The following is a 14,364-nucleotide window of genomic DNA, read 5'->3' as shown; positions in this document are numbered from 1 at the left end:
ATTTGGGGTTTACGGTGGAGAATGATGCTGCAGTGCACATGTTTGGGGGACCAAGAACAAGGGTCGTTACAAAATATTAGTTGTTGGGCTATGAACATTGCCTTAGAAGGGGGCACTGTCAGCTCCATCTTTACTGTTATAGCAGCAGTCAGCCATTAGGATTACATTGAATTCTTTAGCCAAGTCAACTCCCATGACTGGCAGAGCTCCCAATAGCATCTCACATTCTTTATAAGAAAGAAAATCTACTCCCAGAGCACTTGTTCGGATTCCAGTTTCATAAAATAGCTCTAGTCCTCCAGCCCTCCAGGGCTTTGTTTGTGGGTGGGGAGAAGTACATCAAAAAAATAGCAACACTGGGAGTTAACACATTTCACCCTCATTTACAGAAGAAGAAATCTTAACATAAATACCTACATGAGGAACAAAAGTTTGAGTAGGGGGCAATCTAGCAGCCAAAGATAGAACATCCAATGCATGTTGGATGTTGAAGCTAGTTAAATTCAGCCTAGGAAGACAATGTTTTTTTAAAAAAAACAACAACACTCTGATTGTTTAACTATTGAAACAACTTAGATAGGGGTGTTTTGGATTCTCCATTGGTGGAAACTTAAATCAAGACTCTGACAGTTTTTCTAAATTATATGGTCTAGTTAAACGGGAATTAGTTCAAGAACATCCTCTGACATGTATTATACAGGAAATTAGACTAGATGATCACAATGATCCCTTCTGGCCTTGGAATCTATGAATGTGAGAGTTTGAATAATACCTAGGGTGACTGGATAGCAACTGTGAAAAAATGGGACAAGGGGTGGGGGGTAATAGATGCCTATATAAGAAAAAGTCCCAAAAAACGGGACTGTCCCTATAAAAACAGGACATTTGGTCACCCTAAATAATACCCCTCACTTCTTCCCCCTGTCCTCCCACACCCAAAACATAGAATGGAAATACTACATTTGGTTCAAGAATTTTGAAAGCATTGCATCTTTTCCAATGGTGAACTGCAAGAAGATACAAGGCTTAAGATGTCTTACAGACTGCATGCTTAACTTTAGTCATAACACAGGGGAGGCCTGCTGTAGAATAGAGGTTTGACAAGATGTTAGTGTCTTAACTGACTCCACCAAGAGCATGCTGTTGAGAAGGTGGGATGAGATGCTGGGTTAAAAGTGAACAAGAGGCCAAAACAGTGAACAACTCAGGAGAGGTAAGCTATGTTAAGCAGATACTGTTAGTATGTCATATCCTCCTGTGTATGCAGTGTTGTTGTAGCTGTGTCAGAACCAGGATATTAGAGAGACAAGTTGGGTGAGGTAATGTCTTTTATTGGACCAACATCTGTTGGTGAGAGAGCTTTCGAGTCACACAGAGCTCTTCTTCAGATCTGGAAAAGATACTCCGAACATCTGTTCCATCTTGCATTTAGCTGTGATGCTTGGAGTATCTTTCCCAAACCTGAAAGAAGAGCTGAACTTTAGCCAGGTCTCCCCCAGCTACATCACTGGTAGTTGATGCACACCTTAAACCCATTTGGGCACCAGTCCACAAACTAGTTGGACCTCCTGGTTTTGATGGTTGCTATATAGCTGCATTCACATCCTTGGGCACCACATCCCCCCGGTACAGCAGGCAGCAAGCCATGTATTTGCCTCGGTGAGGGTCACATTTCACCATCTGGTTGGAGAACTCAAAGCAAGCGTTGGTGATTTCAGGCACCAAGAGCTGCTCATTCTAAGCTTTTTCTGCCAAAATTATGGGCACATAGGTAGTGATGGAGAAGTGTATGCAGGGATAAGGCACCAAGTTAGTTTGGAATTCAGTGAGATCCACATTCAAAGCACCATCAAACCTCAGGGAAGCAGTGATGGAGGACAACATCTGAGCTTTCAGCTTGTTCAGGTTAGGGTAGGAGGGACACTCAATATTGAGGTTATGGTTGCAGATGTTGTAAATGACCCCATGAAAGAACAGTCAGAGTGCGCCAGCGTGATGTGGTAGGTTAGGATGGAATTGTAATTTCTCCCATCGCAGTGGAGACCTGTGGGCAGGATACACTAAGAACTCCATCTTGGATTTCTTACCAAAGTCTACTGACAGTTGTCCCACTAGGTTTTTACCACAAGCTAATCATCAATCCATGTGATAGTCAACATGTGGTAAAACACCACACTTTTTCCCTAGTGAAGACAAAGCCCAAAATTAGTCAGACATTAAGAAGGTCTTCTTATTAATACATCATGCCAATACCTCCCTTGGTTGCACCAAATCCCCAAAGGTATTTAGGCTTCTGTCTCAGGGCTGATACACCCCATCACCCCGTGAGGGCAGGGGAGAGGTGCATCACAGTCCCACGGCCGAGTCGGAAGGGCTGCCCCGCATCTCACGCAGCACAGCTTTGTGGCCTTAGTCCTGAATATGACCCTTAATGTTGATTTTCAGTAAGTCTTGGAGTAGTGGGGACGTTCCAGAAGACTGGCAGAAAGCTAATGCTGTGCCACTTTTTAACAAGGGTAAACGGGATGATCCGGGTAATTAAAGATCAATCAGCCTGACATTAATCTCCGGCAAGATAATGAAGCAGTTGATATGGGACTTGATTAATAACTAAAGGAAAGTAATGTAATTAATGCGTATCAACATGGGTTTATGGAACATAGATCCCATCAAATTAACTTGATATCTTTTTTTTTTTTGCTCTTCTCTGGACCCTCTCCAATTTCTCCACATCTTCCTTGAAATGCGGTGCCCAGAACTCTGCGGTGCCCAGACACAATACTCCAGTTGAGGCCTAACCAGAGCAGAGTAGAGCGGAAGAATGACTTCTCGTGTCTTGCTCACAACACACCTGTTAATACATCCCAGAATCATGTTTGCTTTTTTTGCAACAGCATCACACTGTTGACTCATATTTAGCTTGTGGTCCACTATAACCCCTAGATCCCTTTCTGCCGTACTCCTTCCTAGACAGTCTCTTCCCATTCTATATGTGTGAAACTGATTTTTCCTTCCTAAGTGGAGCACTTTGCATTTGTCTTTGTTAAACTTCATCCTGTTTACCTCAGACCATTTCTCCAATTTGTCCAGATCATTTTGAATTATGACCCTGTCCTCCAAAGCAATTGCAATCCCTCCCAGTTTGGTATCATCTGCAAACTTAATAAGTGTACTTTCTATGCCAATATCTAAGTCGTTAATGAAGATATTGAACAGAGCCGGTCCCAAAACAGACCCCTGCGGAACCCCACTTGTTATACCTTTCCAGCAAGATTGGGAACCATTAATAACAACTCTCTGTTATTACCCCCCACCCCCGCCTATTACCCTCCACCCCCGTCCCGATTTTTCAAACTTGCTGTCTGGTCACCCTATTCAGAGCAATCTAGATCTCTTGGTAAACTGGGTGTAAGCCAGTGGTGCAAGTAGAAATAATTTCTTTCCAGTACGCTGCACTCATGGGAGGGACACACGGGGGGGCACATGACCTCCCCACATGACCCCCTATGTGACTCCTCCCCACCCAGCCTGGGGCCCCTGTGCTCTCCTAGTCCCCTCCCTATGATCCACATCCATCCCACGTTACCTGTCGGGGGGGGGGGGGGGGGCTTTGTCCTCCTGCCGCTGTGCCAGAGACTTCTGCGGTACAGACCCCAGGCACGAGGACTCAGGAGATGCAACTGCATGGAAGGGCTGGGGGCTGGTCTGGGAGTGGTACAGCCGTGCTGGAGGAGCTGCCGGCGTGGGGCTGCGTCTCCTGAGTCCTCCTGTCTGGGGTCTGTACAGTAGCCCTGCCAGAGGGTAGGGTTGAGGGCAGAACAGCAGCTGCGCCAGAGGAGCTGCTCTCCCGGGAACCACAGTGATGAAAACAGCAAAACCTGGGGCCGCCAGGCAGCTCCGCCCTCGCAGCTGTACCGCCTTGAGCACACCCCCCCAGTGCTGTCCTCCAGCGAGGCTGCTGTACAGACCCCAGGCAGGACTCAGGAGACGCAGCTGAGTGGAAGGGCTGGGGGCGGGCTCCTTCTGTGTCTTTCCAGTACGCCGTACCGGTTATAAATATCTTACTGATACGGCGTACAGGACCGTACCACCGTACTTGCACCACTGGTGTAAGCAAATTATATGTGTTTTAATACGGCTAAATGTAAATCTATACATCTTACTCCTGAGGGAATTCTATGCCAAAAAATTAAAAATTCTGTGCCAAAAGAATTAAAAATCCGTAGACAATATTTTAAAATTCTGGCAAAATTCTGCAAATTTTATTTGTCAATAAATAAATGGTGGAGGCTCCAGCATGCCAGTGGGGTGCACAGTTACAGGGGAACTCCTTACAGGGGAAGAAGAGCCACGCAAATGATTAAGGATTAGAAAACATGCCTTATAGTGATAGACTCAAGGAGCTCAATCTATTTAGCTTAACAAAGAGAACATTAAGGGGTGGTTTAATTACAGTCTTACAGCTTACTCCTCTCGTGGTACTGCTCTGCTATCTACCCCAATAAAGGAGAACTAACAACTTAAAATACCTTGTTCAAAAATTGTAAGTAACACTTAACTTTCAAACGCCTGAACAGCAAATGTAACTTTTCTTGTTTGCATAGTAAACACTGGCATTTTTATCTGTTTGAATAATCAAAGTGGTGCTTTCCGTGCCTTCTTGGTTGCAAAGATTTGAACTGCTTCCTGAAGGTCCAGAGTCGGGGCCAGCTCATGCTCTATTGAGATGGTTGCAAGGCCGACCAGCCTCTCCTGTGTCACTGTGGAGTATAAATGTGTTTTTATTAACTTCAGCTTGGAGAAGCTGTGTTCTACACTAGCAATTGTTACAGGAAGTGTTAGAAGTATGCGCAGAGCAACAAAAGCATTTGGAAAGAGGGCGGTCATCTTATTTGTTCACATATATTCCAGAACAGCCTTTGGAGTTGATCCTGCTGAAATGTATCTTGAAAGGGCTTTCAGGTCATCACCTAAATCACCCGCATCAATATCGTGCATATTATCAAAACGCACCATTAAAGTCATTTGTTCCGTATGGCTGATGTCAGGTGTGCAGTCCAGAATAACACAGTAATATCTTTGCTGACTTCAGATCTGCCACAATCTTCTGTTTAACTTTTGTTGCCAGTAACTGTATGATCTCGTTTTGAATTGTTTTTCCAAGGTAATGGTGTGTGTACATTTCTTGGGTGGTGACTTTTCTTAGATGCTCCTGGAGTACAGCATCAAACTCAGCCATCAGCTCCACAATTTTAAGGACGTTTCCATTGTTTGGCACATACAGCTGATCTGAAGTGCCACGCAGTGCTAGGTTTTGGGTAGCAAGCGTTCTCATAATGGCAATGAGCCTTTTCAGAACATTTTGCCAGTAAAGAGACTCTGATGCAATCTCCTGATGCTGATCATCTATAGTGGCCTTTAACCTTAGTCTCATCTCAAGTTCTTTTCACCTATGGAACGTTCTCTGGTGATTTGCTGCCTTTTCATGGCATGCCAGATTTCTACAGTCCTTTGTTCCTGTAGAACCCAATGTGGCTGGAACATTAGACTGGAAGAGTCTGCAACAAAAACAGTATGCAGCATTCTGGGTTTGTGAGTACATAAGCCATGGCCTCCCCACTTTGTCACCATTGGGGATTTCATGACAGTAATGTGTTGGATGGAAACTTTTATTTTCATTGTCTTTGGGGAACATGAAGTTTTTCACCTGCTGTGGCCCATGCAGTACAAGGAAGTCCCTCAGGCTACTGCTCAAGTGGGTTCACAGTCCTGGATCATTTAGACTTAAGGAACTAAACTCATCAGCAGCTGTTTCTTGCGCCTCCACCACACTCTTCTCTGATCTACACTTTTCCTCAGGAATGTGCATGGTTACATCCATTCAGGACCGGATCTAGCCACCAGCAAAGCAAGCATGTGCTTGGGGCGGCACATTTCCAGAGGTGGCATTCCGGCCATCTTTTTTACGTTGGTAAGCTGTGTTGGAATGTTTACTAGCAATTCCTGTGGTGGGTGTCCCGGGTTCCCTCCAGCAGCTCCCAGCCCGCCCTGCTCCCAGCCGTGGGAGCTCATTACAGAGTATAGTTGAACCCAAATTGTGTGATTTTGTTAAAATTAAATGAGTACACGAGTAGGAAATTGTTTTATTTCACTAACTACAAATTCTGGTTTATTTTATTTTTTTTAAATTTTAAACAGTCAAAAAAAAAAAAAACCCTGCAAAGTTCAAACATGTGTAAAAGCCAAAAAAAAAGTGGGTGGGGGGGCGGCCAAATTTTTCTTTGCTTGGGGTGGGAAAAAACCTAGAGCCAGCCCTGCATCCATTTGAGCTGGAGATACGGATGCTGCAGTAACTGCCAGGTCACCTGCACTCTGACTAACGGGAAGATCAGGCATCTCCTCACCACTCACATCCTCACTGGGGCTGGAAGGCTCACCGTGAACATTTGTGTCTATGCCTCTCAGGAGAGCTCCTTCCTGCTTAGATAGAAAAGCTTCCTTTGCTTTCTTTCTTTTTCTGAATGCTGCCCCAGAGGGGCGTTTTCTTCTTTCACTCATGACTGCTGTTCTGTGCCAGCTAGAGTGGCTCTCAGCACTCAACTGAAGGGGACAAATAAGCAGGCTGGTAACAGAGCCTGAGTGAGGGAAGATATCAGCATCGCAGGGGCCTAACTGGATCCTATTACTTTAGTTGGCTGCCTGTTCTCAAGTGGGTTCAGGGAAGCAGCAGGAAACAGGAAGCTCCCGGAGAAGCTGGTGTTAGTCAGTCCAGGCTCCTGGGGGTGCCAGAGAGGTACATAAGAGGCTCCTCCTCCTCTCTCTCCCTGCAGCTCCTGCTGCTTTCTGTTATTCCCTCTCCCCTTTTCTCCTGCCTGCCTGTTACGTCTCTTGTGCCCTCCTTCCTCCAGCACAGCACTCCACCATCTCTGTGCATCTAGAGCAGAGAGAATACAGATGCACCAGCAGCAGATACCATTTTCTACACTCTGGGTCCTAGTGGCGCCCCTCCCCCAGTCTGGCACCTGAGGCCAGCCCTGCTGCACCTCCAGAGCGAAGCTCATTGAGAGAGGAACAGGGTTATGGGGAGAAGCTTGCTAAATATGGGCTCTGTCCCTTTAAATGGGAACTTCCCCCCACCACTTTCCTGAGAGCGAAGGGGGCGTGTCCCGGACCTGGTTGGTTGCGGCCAGGCTGGAAGGGGGCGTGGAACAAGGCGTCGGGCGCGGTGAGCGGTGAGGGGGCGTGGCTACGCGGTGAATGGCGGCTCTACGGGCCAGTCATGGGGCACGTTGCCGGGTTGGGAGGCGGGCCTTCCGGCGGGCGCTCCCTCCCGGCTCCGGCGGTGGCTCACGGCTCTGAGGGAAGCGAGCGGGCGGCCCCGAGATGATTAAGAAGTTCGACAAGAAGGACGAGGAGACCGGTACGGGCGTGGGGCTGCGGCCCGGGCGGGCAGGGGAAGCGTGTCCAGCCCGCTGCGGTTCCTGCCGCTCCCGCGGCCGCTCCCCCGCTCCGGGCAGGCCCGTCAGTCAGAGCGCGGCGGGCCTGGCCTGGCCGTCTCCTGCTGGGACCCGGCGCCTCCGCTCCCCGGGGGGGTCGGATAGGGAGCGAAGGGGCCTAACTCCCCCCCCCCCCCGGGCCGTGTGGGGCCGCTGGGCCGTCGCTGGTCCCGAGTGCGCTGGGTGCCGGTGGTTGCGGTGTCGCAGGTGTAGCCCCTACCCGGGGGGCGCAGGACAGGGGTTCGGGGGCTGCGGGGGCTGGTGGCGGCTCTGACAATGTCTCCCAACCCGAGCCCCGCCGCCCTGGGCCAAAGCCCGCGGAGCGCCCACGGTGAGCCCGTGTGTCCGCAGAGGTGCTGCCCGGAGCCCCCCAGGAGGCTGCGGAGCCCCGGCTGGCGGTGCCAGGGTAGCCGGGTCGGCGGCGGGCAGGGTCGGACCTGGGACTGCTGGAGCTGAGGGCACGAGCCGCTACCACAGGAGCGAAAAGCCAACGGGCTGTTAGCTAAGGCTGTAGAGCAGAGTCGTTAATCTCTCTCTGTAAGTGGTCTCGGTGCCATGAGATGGGACAGAGCACCACAGGCAGAGGTGTGTGGGTTACACCAGCAAACACCAAGGCAGCCAGGAGCAACAGCTGGGCACTGCAGGGAGGGGCTGCTGTTCCTCCCCTCCTCCCCCCCATCTCCATCCAGGAGGCTGTTCTGGCCACAGAAAGATCCCACGGTGGCCGCGCGTGAGAAACGCTGCAATGCCATGTGTGGAACAGGCTGGTCACAGCTGGGATGTTCTCCATAGCCAAAGAGAAATATGAACCAGTTGGGTCTGTTTCTAGTGAGGGGTGCTGTCAAATTAACGCTGCTAAACAACCCAATGCTCTGGGTGTTCCTAAGCCTGGGACTACCCAATGCTGGGACTGGAAACAGGATGGAAATAATTGCCCTGTTCCGTTCATTCCCTCTGAAGCATCTGGCACTGGCCACTGGTGGAGGACAGGATGCTGGGCTAGGTGGACCAATGGTCAGACCCAGTATGGGCCGTTCTTATGTTTTAACCCATCAGTGTGTTGGGCTGGAGGAACTGTGATGTTCAAACTGTTTCATAATAAATTTAAAATAGCATTCGGTGTTCCGAATAAAGCTGTTGTCACATTCATGGTTTGGTCTCACTTCTACTTTCTGACCGTCAGAGGGGTGAAATATTGGAACGGCCTTCCGAGGGAAACGGTGGGGGCGAGGGACCTGTCTGGTTTTAAGATTAAGTTAGATAAGTTTATGGAGGGAATGGTTTAATGGTAAAACATATTAGCTGAGGAATACCGAGCAATGGTAGGTAAATGGTATAATGGCTAACAAGGGTCAGGCTGGAGGCTCTTGCCTACATGCTCGGGGTATTACTGATCGCCATATTTGGGGTCGGGAAGGAATTTTCCTCCAGGGTAGATTGGCTGAGGCCCTGGAGGTTTTTCGCCTTCCTCCGCAGCATGGGGCAGGGATCGCTAGCAGGAGGGTTCTCTGCCAATTGAAGTCACTAAAACACAGGATTTGGGGACTTCATCAGCAGAGTCAAGGGAAGGGTAGGGACGGTTTTGTGGCCTGCAGCATGCAGGGGGTCAGACCAGATGATCATAATGGTCCCTTCTGACCTTAAAGTCTATGAGTCTACTGGGCAGGTATGCAGTGTAGGTAGTCTCTCGGTCTATCAAAGACTATGATCGAGTGTCATGATGTGTTTGGTCTTTTGGCCCTGAGATGAAAGCCTTGTTTGTGTCTCTTGGACCGTGAAGTACAAACATTATCTACTAAGTTATATCTGTTCTTATTGTAGCTGTGTCAGTCCCAAGATATTAGAGAGACAAGGTGGGTGAGGTAATGTCTTTTATTGGACCCACTTCTGTTGGTAAGAGAGACAAGCTTTTGAGCTACACAGAGCTCTTCTTTAGGTCTGGGAAAGGTATTCACGGTGTCACATCTGTTCCGCCTTGTATTTAGCTGTGACACTGGGAGTATCTTTTCCAGACCCGAAGAAGATCTCTGTGTGGCTCAAAAGTTTGTCTATCCCCACAACAGAAGTGGGTCCAATAAAAAATATTCTTGTCTACCTTGTCTCTCTAATGTGCAGGAGTCAACATCATGAAAATAAAACATAGCAAGAGTGGCAACTGCAGTCAATCTTGTTGGCAGCCCCTAGGCAGTGAGGCCGAGAAGGAAATGAGTTTGGGGCCCAAATCACCGTGTCCATCTATACCACACGCACCATCATAATTAAAGTACCCTGTCTATTATGTGCTCATTACCATGGTAACGTGCATATGCTACACAGATCATTCAGTTGGTGGTGTAAAATTCTTTGTGGTCTAGTGGACATGTAGACAATTATGCTAGAGTTTGGAAAATAAATCTACTCATGGGTGGGAAGCTTTCATGAGTGGCTAGGGGGAGCTAAGCCAGGAGTTTTTTCAGAATTTAAATGTTAGTTTAGCAAATTTTTCTAGACCTAGTTTTTAAGATAATCTTCCAACAGGGAACTGTCATCTCCTAAGTCTGCAGACACAGCTCCATTGCCACTGTTGTTCCTCTGAGCTTTGCCAACAAACAGCAGAGTAGAATTAACAAGACTGCACAATTTTACTTCTGCTCTTCATAACCCTTTATACAGCAATGAAACTGTCGAGAGTCTTACCAGTTGCCTGCTACCCTTGGTGTCAAGTAGCATGTCTACACTGCAGTTAGCCACCTGCAGCTGGCCCCTGCCAGCTGACTTGGGCTCACTGGGCTTGGCTAAGGGGCTGTTTAATTGCTGTGTAGCCATTTGGGCTTGGGCTGGAGCCCAGGCTCTAGCACCTTGGGAGGTGGGAGGGTCCCAGAGCTTAGGCTGCAGCCTAAGTCACAATGGGTATATCTATACAGTTCTGCACTTAAAAACCCACACCTGGGCCAGCTGGCTTGGGCTTGGGCTTACTGGGGCTGCAGGGCTGTTTCATTGCAGTGTAGATTTCCAGGCTCAGGTTGCAGTGGGAGCTCTGGGACCCTCGCAGCCTGAACCCAGAAGTCTACAGTGCAATGAAACAGCCCTGCAACCTGAGCCCCACAAGCCCGAGTCAGCTGGCATGGGCCAGCTGCAGGTTTTTGATTGCAATGTAGACATACCCGATGTCTACCCTGCAATTAAAGAGCCCCTTAGCCCAAGTCCTACAAGCCTGAGTCAGCAGGCACAGGCCAACCATGGGTGTCTAACTGCAGTGTAGACATACCCTTAGTAGCAGTAGAGCAGGGGTAGTCAAAATTTTTTATTCAAAGTCCAAATTTCTTGGTCAAAGTCCAGACTCCAGAGAAAATAATACAAAAATAACAATAATGACAATAATAAGTCAAAAAAAGATTTTGGAGTCCGTTCAAAACCATCTGACAGTCTGGATTTGGCCCACGGTCCTCCTATTGACTACTCCTCCTGTGGAGGCAAGAACTGGGATTATTAGCTAGAGAAGATGATCTAAAAAGCAAAGGTTAAGGGTGGTCCTGGTGGTGGATGAATGGAAACCTGTCCCCTTTTTGTAGCAACCAGAAGTCTTGGGGGTAGGGGAGAAGGCACCAGAAAACTACTTTTTTTTTTTTTTTAGCAGGTAGAGGGGGCTGGGGTTTCAAATTTGCCAGGTACATGCTATCCAGAAGCTGATACAAAAGATGGAGCTTATAAGCAGTATTCAGGGACAAGCACCCATGGTAGAAATGCAAGCACCTTTACCCTTCCTACAGCTGGAGGTGACACTGGGGCTGGGTTCATGGTGAGATAGCTTGTGGAAGTTTAAGAGCTGGCATTCTGTGTATTCAGTTCCATGACTTCTAGCATGTGGGTAACCATCAATGATTTGTTTTATTATTTAGGTAGTGGCTCCAATCCCTTCCAGCATTTGGAGAAGAGTGCTGTCCTTCAAGAGGTATGAACAGAAAGTGTATTATGAAAGTTGTTATAGCTTTGGGCTGGATGCACTAGTGACCTAAGCAACAAGTTTGAAGTACCTGGAGTTTGTGCAGCCAGTGGTTAAAACTGGTGCATGGTCAGTTAATCCTTCCAGGGTAGATAAAATAAACTGAGTGCACATGCAGTTTACTGTGTGGGGATCTTTCAGATCGGACCCAGGAAGACAGAGGACCCGTTTAATTTACATGGACATTAAAGATCCAGTGGCCCTTACTGAAGAGGCTGTTTTTCTGTGTCCCTATTGTCATGCCATGCAGCATGCTTTTCAGTAGTTCTTCACCTGGCTACATCTGTGTACCCTAGAGGTGGTTAGCTATATGTCAGTGCAGTTATATGTATATGGTCTGTGAAGTGTTTGGGGCTCTTTTTTTGGATGTAAAGAACTATAAATGTGAAAGTAGATTAGTTAATTTTACTGTCAGGTTCCCTTGCACTACTACAATGCTTCAGTGTTTGGTTGCAGATGCTGGAAAGGAAACTTTTAAAATCTAAACTAAACTGACATAAAGAAAACCCAAAGACATCCAATATTAATAGAAATGCCCAAGCTTTGCCACTGACTGGCTATATCAGGAGTAGGCAACCTATGGCATGTGCACCAAAGGCGGCACGCAAGCTGGTTTTCAGTGGCACTCACACTGCCCGGGTCCTGGCCACCGGGGGGCTCTGCATTTTAATTTAATTTTAAATGAAGCTTCTTAAACATTTTAAAAACCTTATTTGTTACATACAACAATAGTTTAGCTATATATTATAGACTTATAGAAAGAGACCTTCTAAAAACATTAAAATGTATGACTGGCACGTGAAACCTTAAATCAGAGTGAATAAATGAAGACTTGGCACACCACTTCTGAAAGTCTGCCGACCCCTGGGCTATATGATTAGAACCCAGGAGCCCGAGATCCAGTCCCTGGTTCAAATCACTTCACAGCCATCTGTCTAAAACTGAGTCCATTTTTCAGCTAAGTGCTTTTATTAATTGGCATCCATGTTATGGTGTAGTATACAATAAGACTGCTTGGGTGAAATGCGTTTTCCTGATCCCATGGGGTGAGTTGGTAAATTGTTACCAATGAATTATGCAATAATGCAATATTTCTGCTGTGTCTGCAGGCTCGCATCTTTAATGAGACTCCCATAAATCCACGAAGATGTCTGCATATACTTACCAAGATCCTTTACTTACTGAACCAGGTAAGTGGATCTTCCTAACCCAAACACACACCTAGGGTTAGTCTTTTCTGATTAAAAAAAAAGTTTAGCATGAAAGAATTACTGTACTTCGATAGCAAAACAACTTGTATCTTATGCTATCCGTCTAGAGGGCAGCTTATTAAGGGTAACAGAAATTGAACCCTGTTATATAATGTTATGATCTTAGTTTTGATTTTCAGCTTTCCTTGGTGGAGATGAGACATAGCTCACTGAAGCTTTTAAGACTTTTTATGATAGACTTCTGGGAGCTCTATCCCATTTATGCCTGTTTACAGTGACACCATGTTAGCCAGAACCAGCCTTCTCTACATTGTAGAAATAGCCATGTTTAAACAAGAGTAAGAATGGTAAAATGGTTGGGTAATGACTGTCACATGGTTCTTTCTTTGCCTATGTAGAGAACTGGAATCCATGTTGAGGAATTATGTTTAGCTTAGATACCTAAATGTCTGTGAGTACATGAAATATGGACTGAGGGGGCACTATTTAATACTGGTGTGACCAGCAGGGATTACAAGGTCCAACATGTTCTGCTGTATCTGAATCAGCACAGGTTTGTATTGGGGAAATCCTAGGAGACTCCTCTTCTCAGTTGACAAAAACTTAAAACAAAAGCCATAACCCCTTTTGCTATAAAGACATCAGAAGGAGCACAGGTTAACAAACCCTGTTCCTGTTACTTTGCAGGTATCATGGATGATGCTCCTGTTGAAACAAGCTACATTAAAAAGTATAATTAGATTGTCTTGTGCTCTATAAGAAACACAAGGTGAAGAAGGGAGTGTTTCTAAAATGGGGAAAAGATTTTAAAAAAGAAAAAGGTTTAGAGACAGAGGATGGAGTCCAAGGATCTAAGTGGGCATTATAGACGAGAGAGAGCTAAAAAGAGAAAACTACTGAACAGTTAAGTTTTGATTAGTCTTTAACAACTGCTGCTTGCATGTTATCCTTAGGGTGAACATTTTGGAACTACTGAAGCCACAGAAGCATTCTTTGCAATGACCAGATTATTTCAGTCTAATGATGTAAGTCTCTGTATTTAAGGAAAAATGTTTCACCTGCTTTTGGCTGTGTTGTACCCTCAGTGGGATCTTTGTGAACCTCTAATAGTAGCAGAAATTGTGAGGTGTTCATATATGGTCCCATTGCTCTGATATAAGTACCTTAGATAGAGGAATGTGCTCAATTTGAAAACCCAATATGGGCCTTAGTTTCTTGCCTCTCAAAATTAAGACAGTGTTGTTTACAGACTAGAGATCCAGCATTCCTTAGAAAGGAGTTTGACTCATGGGTAAACCTGCTAAAAGTAAAGGGATTAGAATGTTCTCAAAGCATTGGGTTAAGTTTTTGGCTAAGATGTATGTAGTATTCATTTAATATCTGATATGTTCTTCTTCGAGTGTTTGCTCATGTCCATTCCAACGTAGGTGTGTGCTCGCCCCAAGCACTGCCGCAGGAAAGTTTTTTCCCTCAGTAGTACCTGTCAGGTCAGCTCCGGTGCCCCTGGAGTCACGCTCATAGCGCCGGTATAAAGGGCCCTGCTGACTTACCACCCCCTCAGTTTCTTCTTTCAGCCCGTGACAGTTGCTGGAACTGCGTTTCGTTCTTACTTCTGCAAGTACTCTCCAGTGGAATCTCTCTACTCTTGGTGTATATAGTTGATTGTAGTTTAGCA

General features: G+C 46.7%; 1 protein-coding gene, 1 long non-coding RNA gene and 1 pseudogene across 3 annotated transcripts in view; 2 read left to right on the top strand and 1 right to left on the bottom strand.

The window, feature by feature from the left end:
- The window catches only part of LOC135972807 (uncharacterized), a 348,625-nt gene that overhangs the window by 137,722 nt on the left and 196,539 nt on the right, over window positions 1–14,364 (top strand). The gene's annotated exons all lie outside the window — the stretch shown is intronic.
- On the bottom strand, window positions 1,429–5,869 carry LOC101949783 (tubulin alpha-3 chain-like; annotated as a pseudogene).
- Window positions 7,179–14,364, top strand: part of COPG2 (COPI coat complex subunit gamma 2) — a 34,790-nt gene continuing 27,604 nt past the window's right edge. Inside the window, exons 1-4 of one of the 2 annotated variants that reach the window (XM_008174058.4) lie at window positions 7,179–7,420; window positions 11,375–11,427; window positions 12,588–12,668; window positions 13,643–13,714. In XM_008174058.4, the coding sequence (XP_008172280.1) occupies window positions 7,384–7,420; window positions 11,375–11,427; window positions 12,588–12,668; window positions 13,643–13,714 (243 nt within the window). In that variant the 5' untranslated portion in view covers window positions 7,179–7,383. The remainder of the gene's footprint in view (window positions 7,421–11,374; window positions 11,428–12,587; window positions 12,669–13,642; window positions 13,715–14,364) is intronic. The other variant, XM_008174059.4, reaches the window with a different exon arrangement.

Source organism: Chrysemys picta, chromosome 1, assembly GCF_011386835.1.
Source record: "Chrysemys picta bellii isolate R12L10 chromosome 1, ASM1138683v2, whole genome shotgun sequence".
Classification (NCBI taxonomy): domain Eukaryota; kingdom Metazoa; phylum Chordata; order Testudines; family Emydidae; genus Chrysemys; species Chrysemys picta.
The sequence above is the reverse complement of the archived record's forward strand: the minus strand, read 5'-3'. Positions and strand labels throughout refer to the sequence as shown.